This window comes from Lissotriton vulgaris, unplaced genomic scaffold (assembly GCF_964263255.1).
Source record: "Lissotriton vulgaris unplaced genomic scaffold, aLisVul1.2 SCAFFOLD_1069, whole genome shotgun sequence".
In the NCBI taxonomy this organism is placed as follows: domain Eukaryota; kingdom Metazoa; phylum Chordata; class Amphibia; order Caudata; family Salamandridae; genus Lissotriton; species Lissotriton vulgaris.
This window is the reverse complement of record NW_028244666.1, coordinates 422,319-442,733: the sequence shown is the minus strand read 5'-3', so window position 1 is coordinate 442,733 and position 20,415 is coordinate 422,319. Positions and strand designations below refer to the sequence as shown.

Here is a 20,415-nt window from a genome sequence, read left to right as displayed (position 1 = left end):
CTGATTTATGCATCATTATGTAACTTGGTGACAAGTGACGGATATCACTTTTAGTTGTTACATTAGGCCATTTCCTCTGAGATAAGAGAAAAAGACTGCAGTGATTTGACTCTGATGGAGAGGACTGATGATTGCCAAGTGTGAGTCTGTGTAACACAAGCTCCCGAAACTTTCAAGGACTGGTCGGCAGAAATAGGTTCTTAATACATTTTGGAAAAAATAATATACAATGAGTTTGGGTGTAGTTATTTTTAGCAAATTTAGGGGTTGGTTTTTAGCTGATGGAATGGTAGATCTAGATGAATTGTTGAAGTGACATTAGTTATATATTTGTAAGTATTTGATACTACTATTTTTTTCTTGAATTTGTTTTGTACTACTGATTCATTTGCTAATTTTTGGAGTAGAAAATAACATCAGTAGAGGAATTGAAACATGCAACATGTCCTTCTGAAACTTCTATTTGCATTTAAGTTCACAATATGTGTATATGTCCATGACAGTTCAACTTCCTATGCTTCCATTTTCTCTTTCTAGTTCAAACTTGATTTTATTTCTCTTCTGACGTAGGCTGAAATCACCAAAACGTTGACAAGGGGTTCACATTTAGTTCTAGCCTCACTGCTGACAAAATATAAACACAATTCTACAGCGATCAATTATGCTGCGTGACATGAACAATCACCAAATTTGTTTAATGAGAATTTAACATTACAACAATAATTGTAGGAAAATGTATTCTTGCACTGTGTAAAAACAAAGATTATGATGTTGTAATGGTGATGCTGCACTTAGCAGATGTTGTTAATCAACCCTAGTTTTCACAGTCAATTTTCATGCTTAGCAACGTTGCTTACCATTGGTGAGTGCGTAGTCCTCCGACGTCCTACTGTATCTGGAGCCATTATAAAAAGCTTAGGTCTCTCGCCGCCTCTACTGCTTGTGATCTTGTAGGGCAGTGGACTGATGGGGCTGCAAGATGCTGAACGAGGACAAATGGGCATAACTATGGTATTTACAATGATCAATGTAGGAGAAGAGGACAGTGAAATGACAACAGCCGGCGGCAATGAAATGATAAAAGAAGGAAAAAAGAAAGGAGAAGTTAATTCCGAAAGAGAACAGCTTGGCCCAGAACCATCACTTTCACATCTTGGTCGAAACAGAGGTTTATAGACAAGATGTTTGTTTAAAATTCTACTATAATTTTTAATCTTTCAATTTCCTTAAACTGAGATGTGAATCTATAGTTCACAATAATGGAAATGAATCCAACCGGTTTAAATTTTATCCGAGCAATGGCTTTGGTAAAGCATTAAGAATCACATGTATGAACAGAACGGATTTGAACAACAAAGCCCTATCCGTAATTGTTTAAATTACAAAAGAAGCATATAGCCATAAAGAGAAAGAATAAAAAGAAAAAAGTATCAAGGAGAGGAAAAAAATCAGGACAGGGAGCAAAGCTCACAGAACATCACGAGATTCATCACAACATTAGTTAAGTACACACAGTTGCACTTTACACATACCACACTCTTTGAAGTAAAATTAAGTGAAAAGATGCAACCTAGATAATATACTTTACTGAACTTGACAACAGTTCACTTTGTAGTTTAACAAGAGAGCAACTTTGGGATACTAGAACAGCTTTTGGGTTGTGTACAGTGCTTAATTTAAGCCAGCAGTTACAGGTGCCACTAATTTTTTGGGGCCAGCACTTATTTTTCAGTTCAGAGGAAAAGAGAGGAAAATACAAACGGGGGAAAGGGGGAAGAGAGAGACGGAAAAACAGCGACAAAGGAACACAGCAGGGATGATACAATCTGTAAGAGTGTGTTAAAGGGACAGTGACTGTCTGGTGGTGGATGATAGAGGTACGAGACAGAATCATAACTAAACAACTTTGGTATTTGGCACCTCTGACATTCTGAAACCCCAGCCCAGGGATTCTAAGAAAAACGTTGGGTCCCGGCATTTGTTCTATAGCAAGTTATGTAATTTTAGAGTAGTCTCTTTCGCCACGGCCCACTGAATAATTAAAACACTCTTCAAATGAGCTAGGCAAAACCTGAGCATTCTAAATTTCACCAAAGTCCAACTCTCTAGATACCTTGCTTGCAACATCTTCAAGAACTTCAGACTTCTACAGGCACATTGTCCTTTTTTAACAGAGCAAATCCTGTATTCTTAACCACATAAACACTTTTCTTGTCTTTTTATTGCTAACAGTATAGAGCAGTGGTACACTTCATATTTTAAAAAAACATTTCCCTGCATCAAAATAACATGTACTATACAAAATAAATAATAGACAAGGTATCTTACGCTCCTACTCTGCTTTCCGGTTGAAGTTTGTTTTATCACCAGAACTCTTCGAAGGAAATACAGGACTAGATTACATTTTTCCAATATATCACTCGCGTATAAATTAGCCACATGGTTTTTGAACAATCATGTTTGAGTGTTACTGGTATGAATCCTTTTACAGCAACCAGATCAGAGCACTGTCCTTTTCTGGTGTACCCTACACAATACCAGGCACCTCCAGGGTTACTTTTTAAGGGGGACAACACTATAAAAGTTCACAGCAGCAGCATGCCTCCTTCTGGCTTTACAACACATTACAAACTATTTTTAGGTCGAGCCTAGAAGCAGCACACATGCGCTGCTTTAGGAAATCCGCCTCTTGGAATCACTTCAGGTTTTGTAGAAGCTTGTGCATCTGGTGCTTATACGCTATTGGCCTATGTGTCTGGCTCCAGCACACAATTGGCCAAAGGCGTGTTGGTCTCCCAACTTCTCGGGAAATGTTTACTCCCAGCAGCGGCGCGCAGGGGCCATCTGTTTTGTGTCAGGTTTCCTTGCCGCTTTAATTAGAAGGCACGTGTAATTTCTGGAAGGGCTCACGCATTCCATAGCTGAGAAACTACTTCTCGCCACAGGAAAGCCTTCGCCCAGACAGCCGCTCACCTTTCAGTGCCAGACTTGCTTACACTTTTACCTATCTACACTGAGTCTACTTAATGTACATTGTATTATCATGATTATACCATCTTTGATTCCGACAGACAAGTCCGAGCGTCTTTGATTTCCATCATGATTTTCTGTTGCCTTCAGTGCTTGTGCGTTTCCTAAATGAATAATTGTTTGTAGTACATGTATCTAAGAAGCAGTCAACGTATTAACATGTTTATTGCCGCATCAGACCCAGGAGATGGTTGTAATTATAATAGCATTACGGGATTGCAGACCCTGAGAGTGCTGCATGTTCTTGGAGAGCAAGCCGCACAAAGGAAATGGATTGTTAGAAAGTTCTTCCACAGCACATTGGCAGGCGGTGCATAGTGTTCATTCACGCAATGAGCTTATCACTCTTATGAGAATGTTTTCCAAGTGCTGTCAAGCGTGTGGAATTTGGACGGAAGTGCATCGGGTCATGATGATTTCCATTGAACTTTGCCCTTCCTTCTCTTTTCCTAAGGCACACGCTGTCTGTGACTCAAGTTACTAGGAAAAATACTGATGTAGACATCAGGTTCCAATGAGAAGACCACACTTTCATGTAACTACACACCCCGGTCAACCAGGTCCCAATATAACATTAAAGCTTCAGAGCAAAGTTTATATGTGTACTCTGATCATACATTACATCATTCCATGTATTATGACACCGCTGCCCAAGAGGCCGTGCCCACTGTTGCTTGGTAACGAGTGAGCATAGCAGAGGTGCATACGCGGTACTCATGAATAGCGCGTGGCCCCTCTGCAATATATTGAAGGGAGAGGAAGGTACGCAGATGCAGTGATTAGCAATCATGTTTTCTTTCTTGGGTTTTAGTGTTTTGCCAGGTGAAGAGGCTGTGTTACTTTTAGCTCGAAGCCCAACAGGTAAACGCTGTTCGTGTTTAAAGGTGGCAGCTTGCGAGATCATCAGTATATTACTTTTCATGTATGCGCTAAGGTCCCAAAGGTGAGATCTATTGGCTATTCCAATGCTTGTTATATGTGTTTTTTGTCCTTTTTCTTCTTTTTCGGTGTTCTTTTACAGGTAATTCCTCTTAGAAAACAGCGGCAAGTATTAGACTTGTTCCTAAAAAATCCTGCAGTGTTACACATGCAAGCTGCATGCCAACTATGCACTCACATCTTTGGTGGAAGTGACTTCTTCACATCCACCCGGATGAAAGCCCAGGACCATCACTAGGCCAATAGAAAGGGCTGAAACATGTTGCTGTCTAGTTTAGGGTCATAGGACCATTACATACTCTTACCCTACTTTAGTATTTTTTTTAACCTTCCCTCCCACTCCACTAATAAAGGATACTTTAGGATCTTTAAATGTTACGCCCCCATACACAAAATCTTCATAAGTGCTCCCTGAAAGATGGTTGAGCCCACCTTTAGGAGTTAGGGTGAGCCCGATGATTAAGCATGTCACTATTAGAGTGAGTGAGGCTATATTAGGAAAAGTGTCTCTTTCCATTTTCACCCACAACAGGGTGTGACAAAAGACTGGCGTAAAACTCTTAATACAGTGTCATCTTAAAAAAGAACACCCCCCCTCCTCAATATCTCTCCCCCTTGTTTTTTCTCTAGAAAGAACCACTCTGGTTCCAGAAGGGATATTTAATTGTTTTTAGGGATAATTGATAGGGAGGACGCATCTCTTTCTATATCTTTGGTGAGGACCTCTCTGCCCTTTTAGGGCCCTCCCAAGGTCCGTATCCTTGTGAAACAGAGGATAAATTAGCCATAAACCATATGGACTACTTTTCCAATTGCAAGTTATGGATACAATGACTTAAGGACGGCGACAAAATGCATTTTACTAACCAAAGGCAATCTGAACTGCCATACAACTGATGTAGTCAAGAGAAAGAAGTGAGAGCGGTGGAAATCATGCTCGCAATCATTTGCTTACAAACGTTCAGAACATTTTCATCTTCTAATGCCATCAAAAAGACTCATTGAAAAAACAACATAATAGGTGGCACAATGACTTAGAACATGATGGCCAGAGGCTACAAGTAAAAGAGAAAAAGAGAAGCACAAAAAGGTGTTTTCTCAAATAACTTAGATAGTCGTGAAAAACAAACCCCTCAAATACACAACATTTGTTGTGTAGAACATTGAATCGTGCTAGGCCACTGAATACTTATCTCAGACCACTTAGGAATTTTTAACAGAAGTGCACTGCGAGCGAGCATTGAAAGTGGGATACTATTTTATTTTCCTTAAGATATATAGGAGCGCATATTCCACCCAATGAACAGAAGAAAATTTACATTTTCCCCAGCTGTGAGGGTCAGAAACTCTGTATTTTATGAAAGACCTGTAGCTAATATTTTTGCAATCTCCTTTAGTTGCGCAACTCACAGCAGCCCCTTTAAAGAATACAGAACTTTAACAAAATTGCAGTTCCAACAAAATGCCAAAAACCCCAGCCACCTTCCTTCTTTATAGCAAACTGCCAACATAACACAATACAAAAATGTTTATAGATCTTCACTATAAATTTTTGCAAAAGTCCAAATAAAAACTTCAGTAAATCGAACAAACAAATTCTCTGAATTTTCTTCCATCGGACTCTATTATCGCGCACGAGCTACAAGACAAAACCAGCAACCATTAACTGGGTTGGTTAACAAGGGAGGGATAATGTTAGCCGCCGTGTCTTTAATAAAGTCTAAACTTTCTGACCATCAAAGTTGGGAAATATCTACTTTTTATGGCAAGACCGGAGGCTAATATTATTGCAAGTTTAAAGATTCTCTAATAAACAAGAAGCTGCATTCACTTCAGGATAAATACAATTTTCGAAATGATATCATTAGAACAATCTGCACACCTCAAAATGTCTTGCAAACCACCCCACCCCCCACCCCCACCCCCACCCCCACCCCCAGGGATAACAGGTTTTGAAGCGGAAGCACTCCTCACAGAATGTGCACCAAACAAGCTTCCGTCAACACCTGCATTCTTCATTATCTCTTTCACCCAATAAGCAAGATTAGGGGCTGAAACAGCCTTAGGTAGTTGTCTAAATGATATTAACAACTGTTTCTGCAAAAGGGCTTGAAGTCCAGAAGTCCTCCTATCATACTCTTTCATACAACGAACCACACAATATCTCATGTTCATCAAAATATGGATAGACAATAGTTTCAGAAATAGACTTTGTCCATTTGCTCAAGTAAAAACAAACCACTTCTAAATTAAAAATCCTTCCACAAACAACTAATGATCTAACATCTAAAACTCCTCTAAATGAAAGTAAACTTAACAAAACAGTCAACTTTTGAATCAAAATCTTCAAATCTAAAACAGCTCTGTTTCCTAAATCCTCACAATAGCTGAGAACCTTGACACATCCCAAACAGAAGCTAGAAACTGGAGGTTTAGACACTCTTACACTCCTCATTAAATGCCTCACCAGAGCATCCTGTCCCACAGATAAACCATTTACCAATATGTGACCTGCAGCAATTGCAGGCCTATGCACATTAATAGTCCTATAAGCCAAACCTAAACTGAATAAACAGGTTAAATAATTAACCACTTCAACTATACCCACTGAAACAGGATCAAACCCTTCTTTCCACATACCAGCAAAGCCATTTCTCCATGCCAATCTATACATCGTCTTGGTACCCAGTGCCCAGGACTCCCTAATAAGAATAGAAGCCTCCTACGAAAGTCCAGGCACCTCCCAGATACGCCTGAAATTCTCCATGCCACCAGTCTCAGCTGTTCTAATAACATCATCTCGTGCAATTCTCCCATATTATTGGGAAATCTACAGACATCTCCAGGAGAATCGGGTACCAAACCTGGGATTTCTCCATATGCGCACCATCAAAGTTACACATGTAATCATTGTGAATGGAGGGAATGCATAGGGGCCGAGTCCCCTTCAACCCTGCCTAAAAGCATCTATTCCTGCCGACCCTGGATCTGGATGCCAGCTGGAAAATGTCTCCAACTGATCCACCTGACAAGGACCGCATACCTCCATCAACCTTATGAAAACTATTCTGTCCAGTCTCCAATCGCTGAAATCCCTGGATTTCCTGTAATACCAATCCACCTCTACAGTCTTCAGCCCTGGAATATGTTCCACCTTTACTAAAACATTCTGTTTTAAGCAGTAATTCCAAAACATTTTTGCCAGATCCGCCAGATCTTTCGAATGCGGAGGTACCAACTTATTCACATACCTTAAAGCTGAGATATTGTCCATCCCCAGAAGAACTGAACACTGGGTCCTGTGTCTGGTAAAACTCCTTATTGCAAAGGAACCGGTCAGAAGATCTAGGCAGTTTATATGTAGCCTTTTTTCTTCCTCTGTTCAAATACCTCCTATTGAAATTGCACCACAAAGTGCCCCCAACCAGTCAAACTTGCATTTGACTCTATAACCTACTCCGGATTTTCACCAAAATTGTCTCTCCCATTCCAAGCTTCCATTTTTTTAACCACCACTTTAGTTCTTTCTTTGCTTCCTCTGTAAGCACAAATCCACTGAATAATTATTACTATTTTTAAATTGAATGTGTAAAGCTCGCAGCTACCCTGGAGGGTTTCCTGGCACCGGCCAAGTAGGGAGGGGAAGGTATTGAGCGGAAAGAAGTAATATTAGAGGTTAAAAAACAAAGTGTTTAAGCCCTTGCAGAAGGCACCGAATACAGATTCCTCACGTAGGGAGGCAGGTAGAGAATTCCACGGGAACCCTAAATAGGAGAATGGCCGACCTCTCATACGACTTTTGGGACAATAAACCTTGTCTGCTGGGCAGAGCACAGAGGGCGAGAGGGCTGATCACACTGAACCAGGTCTTGCAGATATTGCAGGGTCACTCCTGTTTTAATTTTAAATGTATAGCACAAAGCTTTAAATTTGACCCGTTTCTCCCCTGTCAACCAGTGTAGGTCACGAAGAAAGCCAGAGACAGAGGAAAACGTAGGCACATGACGAGGCAGTCCAGCAGCCGCATTTTGCCCCAATTGAAGCCTCTGAATTGTTGCTTTGTTGAAGCCTGGATAAAGATCATTGTTGTAATCCAGTCTAGAGGTAACTAGGGCGTAGACTACTGTTCTCTGTGCAGAGAGGGGAATCATCCATAATTCAGACCACATCTCAAATGTCCACCTTTCAACCTCTGAAGTGCACGATAATTCAATGGTCCTGGAAAAATAACCATGAATCGTAGAAAATAGCAGACCAACCACTCTTGCAAGCATTCTCAAAGAAATCTTTTCCAACATCAACACTTTCCGAATCTCTCTTCTTATTCTCTTTAACTTTTCCCTGGGCAGCTTCAATTGTCCCTGAACAGTATTCACTAGAAAGCCCGAGACCTAAGTTGCCTGACTGGGTATCAAACATGATTTCTACTCTCACCCTGTTCTGATCCATTAACAAAATATCTAAATAAATAATTAGGTGTATTCCTCGTTCTCTCAAGTAGACTGCTACTGGATGAAGCACTTATGTAAAACACCCAGGGGCTGACGATAGACCAAATGATAGGCAAATAAATTTCCATAGCTTCTCTGCCCATCTGAACTGAAGAAATCTCTGATGTGGTTCCCAAATTGGAACCGTCAAATAAGCTTCCTTTAAATCTAAGAAGGTCATTCAATCCCCTGACTGCAACACATCTCACAGCATATGCATCCCTTCTATCTTGAAATGATAACACAAACCCAATTGTTCAATTGTCTTAAATTTATATCCGGTTGCATGCCCTTGCCTTCTTTTCCTCCAGGATAATATGGCTCAAAAAACTTGCCACAAAATTCCTTAATTCCACAATTGCTCCTTTGCCTTCCAATTGTAAGACCTCCATGTTCACGAAATCTAAAAGATTTGCATTGAATCTTATCATGTCTGGAAGCAGATACTGAACTGGTTCCTCAACAAAATCTATGTGATATCCTAACACAGTCTGAAGAACCCAAGGATCTTTTATTATGAAAATCCAATTGTGAAAAAATTGAGGAGGTCTGTCACCTAACTTTAACTGGATAACAAAAGGGTCTTGTCCTACCTGATCTCCTGTTCTGTTGGCCTCCTCTTGCCCTAGATCTTAGTCTCTGAGGATAAAAATTTCCAGGCTGGTAAAAGGACTGGTACTTGTAAGGCCCTAATCCTCTTGAAAAAGAGGATCATGGGATGCCTTGCCCATGGCCGGGCAAGACCTCTTATTCACCCCTGCCAAAAAAACAACTGTCAAAGACCTTCTTAATCTCTCTCGGAGACTTCTGTAACGAAATGAAAGCCCCAATGTATTTAGACAGCTCATTAATAAAAGTGTCTCCAAAAAGCATCCAATTTGAATCCTGGCCTGCCTCATTGTTAACCAGCTCCACCAATTTAGGGTCTATCTTTAGAAGAATGCTCTTTCTTCTTTCACCTGATATGGCTGTGTTCGCATTACCTAATAAACCTACTGCTCTCTTGACCCACTCCATCAGTTCTTGCATATCCAGAGCTTTCTTTACCACATAAGCATCTTCTGCCATGTCAAAAAAAAATTATAAGTGGGTTAGTAAGGTCTAACAACCTGTCTTGGCACATTCTAAGATCCTTATCTAAATGCTTCCTTGGGTCACGACCACCTTCACCAATGAAGGCCAAACTTTTTGCATCAAGATCAGGGGTCTCAGATATGAACACAGTCTCATTCTCACATCTTTAGGAATCTGTTTGTGCAGCCCGGTCTCTACATACTCTGCCACATGGAGTCCTGGAGTCCACTCAGAAGAGAGAGGATGCTTCAGAAGCATTGGATCACACAGACTCCCCAAGAGGGTCAACTAGAGACCCATGTCCAACATTCTTATCCTCATCCAACTGACCCGACTGCTGAACAATCCCAGCATCTTCAAAATCAGAGGAACTTAACAACTATATTTCTGCACTTCCAGATTAATCGTCACAAGTGATCGTATTATGTTTGCGACCACTTTTAGTTTTCTTTAAATTAGCCTCCACTGGACTCTTTTTCTGGCCCCCTGTGTCTCCTTGAAACATCTTTGTTTCGTGCGGCCATGAAATTCACAATCTGCTAATGCAGATTTGCTCTTTTTAGCTTTTAAGTTATCAACCTCCATATGCTTATATTTCCTGTTCATTTTTCCACCTCTCATATCAAGTGGATCCTCCCCATCTGACCAAAAATGTTCTTCCTGTGATGAAAACCCCCTAACCTGTAACAAATCCTCGAATTTATTTTCCATATTTAAATCCACCGCAAACTTATTTAACAAATTGCCTATTCGATCCTCCAAGGAAATATCTGCTTCCCTTATACTTTCCTCTGCCATCTTATTACCAATTAGATCAACTTAAGAACTAAAATAGTTGCTCCCAAAAATTAGCCTCAAGATTTCATAAATAACTAATGCAAATCATTCCTTGGTCTCTAAAAGATGTCGATGTCAGCTGTCAGAAAACAGGCAGTATTAATTAATTACCAGCTGACAGAACTAAACTACTTTCCAAAGACGGTAATATTACCCGAATAGCTTAATTTCAAATCCGCTCTAGACCAATTATTAAACAATGTCCTCTGTTTATATATTAATCCTTAGCCAGGATCGCTTCGGCAGTGCACGCACTCTTCCTGTCAGTTTCCTCACAAAGCAGACTGAAGAACAAAACCCTGCGATACACCGCACTGTAAACGCATATGGTGTCCACTCAAGCTCAAAGCCAGCTAATCATCTGTAACGTAGGCCCACCAAAGAGCTGTCAACAGACTAGTCCTCAAACAATATGGCCCCTGGGACGTGCTTACTGATGGCGCGAGGTACAGAAGATTTTGTGTGTACCCCATTCAGATCAATCACCCCCATAACAAAGTAATATATTAATTTTGAATGCTGTGTATTATTAACAACACACACATTACATGTGGGAAATGCTTTGCACTAACCGGTTTGATTAACATATTAATTAAAGATGTAAAACGCAGGTTTAATCTATTTTGTGCATTTAAGTGGTATAATAATGCATGTCTATGTTGCAATGCACATTGTACACTGCATGCTGCTTTTCTGCTTCATTTTTAATGGCTTGCAGTGTGATGCTTTTCTGCTAGGTAACAGTTTTAAAGGATAAATATTACCACTGGTGGGTGGAGGGGACAGAAAACACTTATATTCTGTGTATTTACATTTTCTTTTTGTGTTTATCGTAGTTTTGGTTGGTTGCCAATTCCAAAATGACTTCGCTTTTCCCGGTTCTGCGCAGTAGAAAAAGTTTACATCATTTTCCTGATAGAAGCTCGTCCATGTTATGTGCTTCATTGAAAACTTTGCAACTGTAGCTGACTATATTCGAGGCCATTTGATATGAACGCTGGTGAGTGGCTGTGGGCCAAAATGATAACCACAAGAACAGCTGAATGTCTGCCAAGAATAAAAGTCAAATGCCTTCCATTAATGACCATGTGGAAACAGCTGAATCACTGAAAATGAACATTTAAAGGCCTAATGATGAACCGGTACAGTCAAACTTGTATTTATCAGTTTGTCAAACAAAGTTGTTCATGGACATCCTGGAAGTTAAGAAATGCATGGACAGTCAAATTTGTATCTGTCAGCTTTTTAATCAGGAAGTTATTTATTCATGGACATCCTGAAAGTTAAAAAATACATTGTCGATTAACAAACATCCTGAGAGCTAAAAATTGCAATGTCATGACCAATCAGAGAAAGGGAAACGGCAAGACTTGAAACATTTGAGGGCAAATACAGTATAAATATCACACCAAAATTGGGGTCTGTCAGAGACAAGCTGAACGCAGAGAGAGAGATTCTGATTGCACTGCAGCTGTTTGCAGAGATGCTGGGAGCCTGAAACGATGCCTGAAGGCTCACTGATAACCCCTGAGGGACACTAAGCCTGGGAAAGAGTTGCATCCGAGGAGGCCTGGGTTAGTAAGTATAGTTGGGGTTTAGTGCTGGGTAGGAAGGTTTTAGTGTAGAAATCTTTAGAATTAAATGCATGTGTTTTTTAACTATGGTTCTCTGATCTTTTCATGAAGAATTCTCTTTCAGGTACATGACCAAAGATTAATTGATGTTTTTATTTCAGAGAATAATGGAATTAATGGGAACCTGAATTTTCTCTTCATGATTTTATTAACAGATTTACTTGATTTATTTCTTGAATAAATAGCAATGCTCGGTGAGAATTAACAATTACAGAATAAATGCAAATTTTCTTTTATGCAAATTAATTATATAAAATCTTTAAAATGATTTCAGGTGTTCTTGATTCTTTTAGAGTCAATTAATTATGCAAATCAATGTATTGTTGTAGTGAGGTTAAGCTGGTCTTGACAATCACCATCAACTTACTCAACTAATTGGTCCATCGACCTAATTGGTCGGGTACATTGATGCATAGATTAGTTAAGTAGAATTATTGATGAAAACAAATGTTGGTGTTACAAATCTGTGCTTAAAGGTATCCTGTCATAGGAGAGAATACACTCAACCCATTTTTGTTTACATATATATATATTTGCAAGGGTCTGGGGTAAAGTGCGTGTGTGACTAGGTGTGTTGTACTTCGGTGTTATGGGCCCCACCGGAGTGACCTAGATCCTGGGTTGGTGATATTTCTGGGTGAGCGCTGCATCAGATTACGCACAAGCGCATTATGACAACTTAAAAGAGAGTTTGCATCTAGGAAGGGCACCTGTCTTGCACCCAGGAAAAAACAATATTTGAATTCCTTAACCATGTAAAACACAAACCTAGCAATATAAATTTTAAACCTAAATATTAAACTGTATCAAACACATGAGGACTCAAAAACAAAGCAACCAGCCCTCCTAAAGTAAACCCCTGTTCCGGAAGCTGATACTTGACTTGGCACCAACCAGGTAATTCCCTTTTACAGCTGAAATCTACCCATGAAAACCAAATCGTAACCAAGCATGTAATACTGTGCCTGATGTAAATGCGATATTCTACGTGTCGGACCCAATTACATGCAGCTTAATTGAAATCAACCCGATGTAAAACACCTAAACTAATGTCATAAAATAAACATTCCTGATTAAATCTTTGCTAATACATGTAATCAAAACTCATTCATTCAAAAATTTAACACACACAATTGTTATGCCTCAACAAAATAACACCCACAAAGTACCCTAGCACTCATACACTGTGAGCAGCAGCAAAAAAGAAGGATGATGGCTGGGGTTTCTGGCATTTTGTTGGCATTGGAATCTTGTTAAAGTTCTGTAATCTTTAAAGGGGCTACTTGGAGTGGTGCAATTAAAGGAGATTGAAATAATGTTAGCCTCTGGTCTTGCCATAAAATCGAACACTCCTCCATCACTTGCCTAAGCAACTTCAAGAGTTAGCCTAAGGACATGGTGACCAACGGTAGTACCACAGATTCAAAGAGCACAATGTTTGGCCAAGTTAGGGTCAACGTTGCGCAGCAGCACACATTTTTTTCCCCACGCAATGGTTATCCATCCACCTATAAATTGATTTTGGAGGGTCCTTACTCTAAACATTATATGAGGATCAGTTATCACCTTTTCCCCAAATGTTGTTTTCTTATTTACTGCACCTAAGCTAAGCAATTTGCAGGTGCTTCACATGAAACTAACAGTAGCATACATAATGTGGGGGTTTTATTTAACAAGATTCAAAAAAGGGAAATCTACAGCACGTGTTTGGATTCCAAATAATAATTTGCCTATTCCACAAAAAATAGCCTGCATACAAGCATTCCTTGCCGTTAGCAAAGATGGATGCCTAGCCCCACAGCCGTAAACAATAAAATTGTGACATTTACAAACTCCTCAAATGCAAAAATGGAAGGGGAGGAACGCTTGCAAAAATTTAAACCACAAGTAATCATTCTCAATAGCATTCCAACCTATTGTAATTCATGTATTGTGCTACTCTACAAATGGTTAGGTCCAAACTGGAATGGCATGGTGAGCAAAATAACGATGGATTTAGGCCCAGATCTCTGTACTGGGGTGAATGTATGACATTGTTCTGCATTCTGTCCATCAACTGCTGTTTTTGCATTTGTCACCCCTAGTGGGACGGGTATGCTCAGACGCGAGGCCCGTCCTCTCCATGCCACTGGAATCAAGCTATCCAGGCTGATGAGGGCTGAAAGCCTGAAACCGGTCCTAGAATGCTTGTTTCCAGTCCTGGGAGGACCTGGCTTGGCAGTTCGGGATAGACTGTTACCATGGGGTACAGGGTCAAGACTGATTTGCATAGAGGGAGTGGCTTGATGCTGAAGAGTATGGTCGCGCTGTGAGGCGGCTCCTCAGCCCGTAAAGCCAACCGGCCTTCAGATCTCCGCTAGTGCTGCTGCCTGGCCCGGGGTCGATGGGACATATACCACTGCCCATCCAGGAGCCCCCGGCTGATCCCTGGTGCCCGCTACCGCAGTGTAATCACCGCGCGCGAATCCCGGCGTCCGGAGCACACTGGCCCAAGATGGCGGCCGCAACTCACCGAACAGCCGAGTGATACTCCGGGCCGCCACAGACTGTATCAGACCCTTGGCGCCTGCACACCTTACAGTCGAGTTTGAAGGGGGCGATTCCCCATAGCTGAAGGCCATCAACGCGCCAGTGGCCCCCACGGGTGGGGAGCCAGACGTCATATTCGGGTCTCCCCCACCCACCCGGCGCCAACATCTAGGCGAGTCCCCGGCTCGGGCCTACAACCGGAAACCTTCACAATGCACCGGTTTCAATCACCGTTTTCTGCCCTACACCGAGACGACTCGTACTGGATCCGCAACTGACGGCCTGCCTCTTGCCCAGGTTTGGAAGGCCACGACGAAGACAGGTCAGTGCATTGGAGGGGCCTGCAAAGACGCCGCAATTCGATTCCGGGGGCCTATCAGGACGCGCTGCAACAGACGCTGCTCCCCCCCCCCCCCCCCCCAATTCATCAGCACTACTGCCTGAGCGCATTGTAGGGGACGACTGGCAGGGGCTGGGACGGGACTCTGTGGTGCTTGATCCCCTCGGAGGCCCTCCAAAGTGCCCTATAAGATGCTTGCTGCTGGCCTACATCCAACCTACCGACTCTGCAGAGGGAGATTCCTCCTGACCCCCTGCTCCTTACCAACAACCAGCTCTACGGGGCCACCTCCACCCGGGCCTTGGGAATCACGACCCCCCTCTCGAACTGAGATTGTGAGAACGTGGGGTGCGCTTCTCTGTCTCCCCTGGGATCGCCGGTGGGAGGCTCCTTCTCCCCCCCTCCTATCCTTCTCCAGCGAGTGCGCCTCACGGTCCTCCGCCTCCACAACCCCCTGCGAGGGCTAATTTTGCGATGGCCTCCAATAAAGGCATTGCAATCAACATAAGAGTGTCAAACAAATGGAAATAAACAGCAAAGGATGAAACACAAAACCAGTTTGTGCAAGTAGACAGAGTAGAAATTTACACCGACTAAGAGTTCTGAAATTTAGTAAAGAGATAGGGTGCACGTGCTTAGTGTAGAAAAGGGACCCTCAGACACCAACTGAAAAAGTCGGTAGCCAGTTGTCTTCATTGGGTCCCTAAGAGTTGGAAAAGAAACTGAAATGGTGATTGGAAAAGTGCTTTAAAAAGAGTGTTGGCTACTCATCAAACAATAATTTTTTTGAGAAGGTAGCTCTAACTCAATTAAAAACAGTGAAAAAACAATGGACTGGTGATTGGTTGAGTTAGCTTGAACCAATAAGTCCTCACAAAAGTGACAAATAAACAAAGATGGTCAACATGTTTCTGCTAAGGAGCCCAAAGTCGGCTCAGCATTCGTCAGGACCAAAACACTCATTCATACTCCTTGGTGGGCACTCACTAAGGTGTCCTAGCCTAAGGTGTAGAAAAGGAAAAAAAAATTTTTTTTTTTAAACTAATACAACCTGATTACTGTAAAGGTTCCTAAGATGGATGATTCTCAAAGACGTCTCGCCTCATTAAGGGAGACAAAAAATCTGAAAAATAAGAGAGACAAACAAATCTGTTGTGAATGTAACTATTCTGTAATTATCAAAATTCAGTTAATCTAATCTCCAATAAAGGCAACCGGCCTTCAAACCAAAGGCAACTCAAACTATCATGGGGTTCTAAGGGGGAACCCAAGGATACGGCTCCAGACGCTACCCTCAAAGCGGCGACCCCCCCTCCACAGGTGAGGCCTTCTCCCACACTGGACGACATCATGGAAGCAATTGCGGGGGTCCGCTCTTCACTCAAAACCTGCATCGACTCGGTGAACATTGAAGTGACACTGCTACGTTCCGACCTCCGGAAAATGGATTCCAAGGTGAAAGACATAGAAATCAAAACCCAGGCGCTCGTCGATGACACCTCCACGCTGCAGCAACAGGTGACCCAACTGCAGAAACAGCAACACCAGATGGAGGTGCTCCTTGACGATTACGAAGGACGTGCCAGACGCAACAACCTCCGCATCCTGGGTGTTCCCGAGCGCCTCGAGGAGCCGGCCACTGACCTCTTCGTGGAGAAATTGGTTCTGCAACACCTCCAACCAAAACACCTCTCCAATTATTTTTCCATAGAAAGGGCCCATAGAGTTCCGGGGGGGCAGACCGAAGCCGGGCGCTCCCCCCCGCCCCATCGTGGCCCGTGTGTTCAACTTCTGCTACCGTGATGTCATCCAAACGGCACGAGCGGGACCACCTTTACGAATAGACAACGCGCAGATCACGATCTTACCGGACTTCACCATGAAAGTACAGGCCCGTCGACGCAGCTTCCTGGAAGTGAAGAAGGCGCTCCTTGCACAGTCCATCAAATACTCCATCTTATTCCCTGCTAAACTCCGCATAGAAGAGGAGGGTGAGACCTGGTTTTTCGAATCTCCTGCTGATGTTTGGGACTGGCTCGAGGGGTGGCGACAGTCGAATTCCACCCAAAACCGGCGCAAGAAATCCGCAGATCGCTCTGACGAAGTGGTGCCGCCGGAAAGTCAGGACCTGTTCACGGACAATGTGCAGGAAGAGTAACGACCTAAAAAACCCAAGTCAGATCGAACAGCTGAGCCACTCCTTCTCAGACCGGTATGCTCTCCGTTTTGACCTTCAGACTCTACTCTTGGATGGTAAGTGCATATCGGGCCCTCTTCTTCAGAGACTTATTTGACTGAAGCACAGTCCACCTCTTACCTCAATCATGCCTTGACTCCTATTTGATTGCTGAATATCACATGGATTGGCTGAGTGGTGCTTTATGACGATGTCCCCCGCTTGTACTGATCTCCATGTGACTCCGGGCGCAGGACTAGCCTACGTTTACGTATTATCAATGACTTCTACTATGTGAATGCTATTGTTTTTTTTTTTTTTTAAACCTTTATTGAGAAATGCAAGTTATTACATGTGCAGGCCCACAACCACAGGGGCCGGCCGCAAAGGAAGCAAAGAAACCAGAAGTCGAACAACAATTAAGTAAAGGAGAAGCTGTACGACTACCACACGTGGTCATGGGCACCCCAGGGCAAAAGGATAAATCAGGTTTTCGTTTTTTAGTTATGATGAAGAAGTAGCGGCGGCTTTCTCAAAGGAGTCACACCATCCAGTTTAAGAACAGGAGATGAGGGGGGACGGACCCCGCAAAGCAATCAATATCAGGTGAAAACTCACACAGTTATGCAACAATACGGTCACCGAGGCAGCGACAGAGCTACAGGCAATACAGCAGCAAATAGTTTAGCAGAGCACCATCCCATGAACCCTCCCTCTAAGGACAGAAAGGCATAGGCAAGTGGAAACGCCTGATAGAAAAAGGAGAAGTAAAAGAGACCGCCAACCCTACTGGCGAGATAGAGTACCCTCCCAAGAACAGACAGAAAAGAAAGAGAAAGGGACCATAGAACAAAATACACTAAAACAACAAACCCCCCCCCCCCCGCACCCACCACCCTGCACACCTGTAATGGCTACGGCCAACCCCACTAACAGCGTGCCTGTCGCCCAGGAACTGCCCCACAGAAGGGGAAAATATAAAGAGGAGGAGGAAAGCGACAAACACACTCCCGGACTCCCTTACCCCCCACCATTGGCGATCTCCCCAAAGCATATCATCCAACCATTAAAAGTGGAAAGCAAGCGTTCAGCTGGGGAGGACATCAACCAAGTCCAACCACCACCCGGAAGGATCCCAGGCGAGATCAAATCCGCATTAAAACACATGGCGCCCAAGTGACAATAAGTTCGAGAGAAAGAATACAGCAGTCCAGTCGAAGCAATGGTGACGTGTTAAAGCCGGATACCAGATTAAGTCAGCCTTGGCCAGTGCGACTCCGCGCAAAGCCCCATGTCCTCCGAACCCCAATAGGCAGGAAACAGTCTAAATATCCGCGGAGGTGCGGGGTAGCTAAATCCAAACAAGGACCAGGCACAAAATGGCGGAGCCCACAGAACCAGCAGGACAAGATGGAAAGGAAAGACCGACTTCTCCAAGAGTCCAGGAAGGGCTCATTTGCAGCGAGGGTCAGCCGGACGGGGAGCACACAGGGAAGACCATTGATAATAACGGGTGCAGAGTAACTCAGGGCAAAAGAATCCAAATGAGCCAAGGCAGGGCGCCGGTCTTGAACCTCAAAGCGATGGGTCAAGTCCTCCACCGGTATCAAGGGATGTTGGTCACTTGTCGCAGGGTCGTCGTCCGGTCCTAGGCAAATGTTTTCCAGCTTTTTCGCGAGCCGGTCATACGTGACGGTAAACTGGGTACGGAGCGCCCCTATGGCGGCCATGATGGACCTCAACAATGGTGCGCCATCCGTCGGCTCCATCCCCCGGGCCACAGGGACAAAGCGGGACTCGAGCCCCGGGATCACTACCAAGGCTCTAGGCACACATAAAGCAGACGTAGACTGCGGGCGCTCTCATCACCGGCAGACACTGCACCTTCTTCAGCCGCGGGGGATAGCCCTCCGACCTCGTCCCCCCAGCAAGGTCTCCGGGCGGCGTCCCCAGACCGCGGCTCAGGATGATCGCCGTCCGTCACGATAATATATCTTCGTCGCCTATTAAAGACTGGATTGCGATGCAAAGTCTCAAAATCCAAAGTCGCAGGACCGGACCGGACCCCGGACTCACAGCCGCTGTTGATCAATGGCAATCCGGGTGGACAGGAAATCGAGGTCCCGGCGGAAGCCCCGAAATAGGCCCAGGAGGAAACACGACAGAACTTTGTCACCCAAGCAGCTAGAAAGACCGGGTTTGCACCAATGGTGTCAGGCAGACTTCATACACCCAGGCGCCCGGTGGTGGAACAGGATGAACAGCAGGATATATCGACCGCCGGTCGAGGACGACGGAGCCGGGAGCTTACGCAGCCATCTTGAATCGTTGCGTAGCTCCTCCCCCTGTGAATGCTATTGTTGATCTTAGTTGGTTTTACTTGCACTAGATGACATCATCCTGTTGTTGGCTGAAGAGGGCACCTTCGGCTCTCCACACTCCTCATCAATGTTCGGGGGGGCGACAGGCACTCTGCCTAGTTGGGGAGTGGATAGTTTTAAGTCCGCGGGCAGGGACGCAGGGAAGGGGGTTGTTAAGGCGGAAACAGCAAGGGGGTGGGTTTGGGAGGGACGGGAAATGTAGGGAAGTTAATAGAGACTCCTTTGGTCTCTGTTTTTGTTCTTGCTTATTCGTTGCAGAAAATTCTTGATCATGGAACGTGGCATGCAGCACGCTGCGACCCCACGCGCTACCTCTAGCGACTTCTCACTTATAATCCCAGCTATGTGTCACCATATACCACCACGATATATCTATTGTGTGATCTGCTGTGGGTTTGGTATGTACAGGTGAAGGGCGCTCAAACGGTGCGGGTAGAGTAGGGTGATGGATAATGATAGGATAGGACGGTGCAAACAGTATAGAGGAAAACCCTATAACCTCTAACTAATGTTCAAGCAAGTGGTGCTAGAACACTATAGAACGTACAAGCAATAACTGTGCACACGTCAGATAAACAATTTTGTATACATGTGTTGTAGGACAAACGAAAATGAAGCTGTTGATTTGATGAAAGCTTTATGTACTCCTCTTTAGAGAGTATACAGACGCCAGCCGACACGTGTTTCAGCAAGCAGGACGAAGCCTGTGATTCATCAGGGCTGAAAATGGCGTGGTGGGGTGATGAGCTAGTACGGTAGAGTGTTCGTATGAACAGGGAGTGTTCCGCGTTCTGGACGTATCAGGAAGTAATATAAATCTGACGTGTGCACAGTTATTGCTTGTACACGATATATCTATTGCCTAGACTTTGGTCATGCTGGGCCTCGCGAATGCCCCACGTTAGCCCTCTCCCTTGGAGCCATTTTCTATAGACAGCACTCAATACACCACAAACCACTGATCCGTGCACAATCTCACTTCTTT

The 20,415-nt window shown here is 43.7% G+C and overlaps 1 protein-coding gene across 4 annotated transcripts in view; it reads right to left on the bottom strand.

Annotated features, from left to right (window-relative positions):
• The window catches only part of LOC147667170 (ensconsin-like), a 652,025-nt gene that overhangs the window by 224,529 nt on the left and 407,081 nt on the right, over window positions 1-20,415 (bottom strand). For 2 of the 4 annotated variants that reach the window (XM_086948874.1, XM_086948875.1), the window contains one exon: window positions 858-1,006. In XM_086948874.1, the coding sequence (XP_086805000.1) occupies window positions 858-1,006 (149 nt within the window). The remainder of the gene's footprint in view (window positions 1-857; window positions 1,007-20,415) is intronic. The other 2 variants (XM_086948876.1, XM_086948873.1) reach the window with 1 other exon arrangement.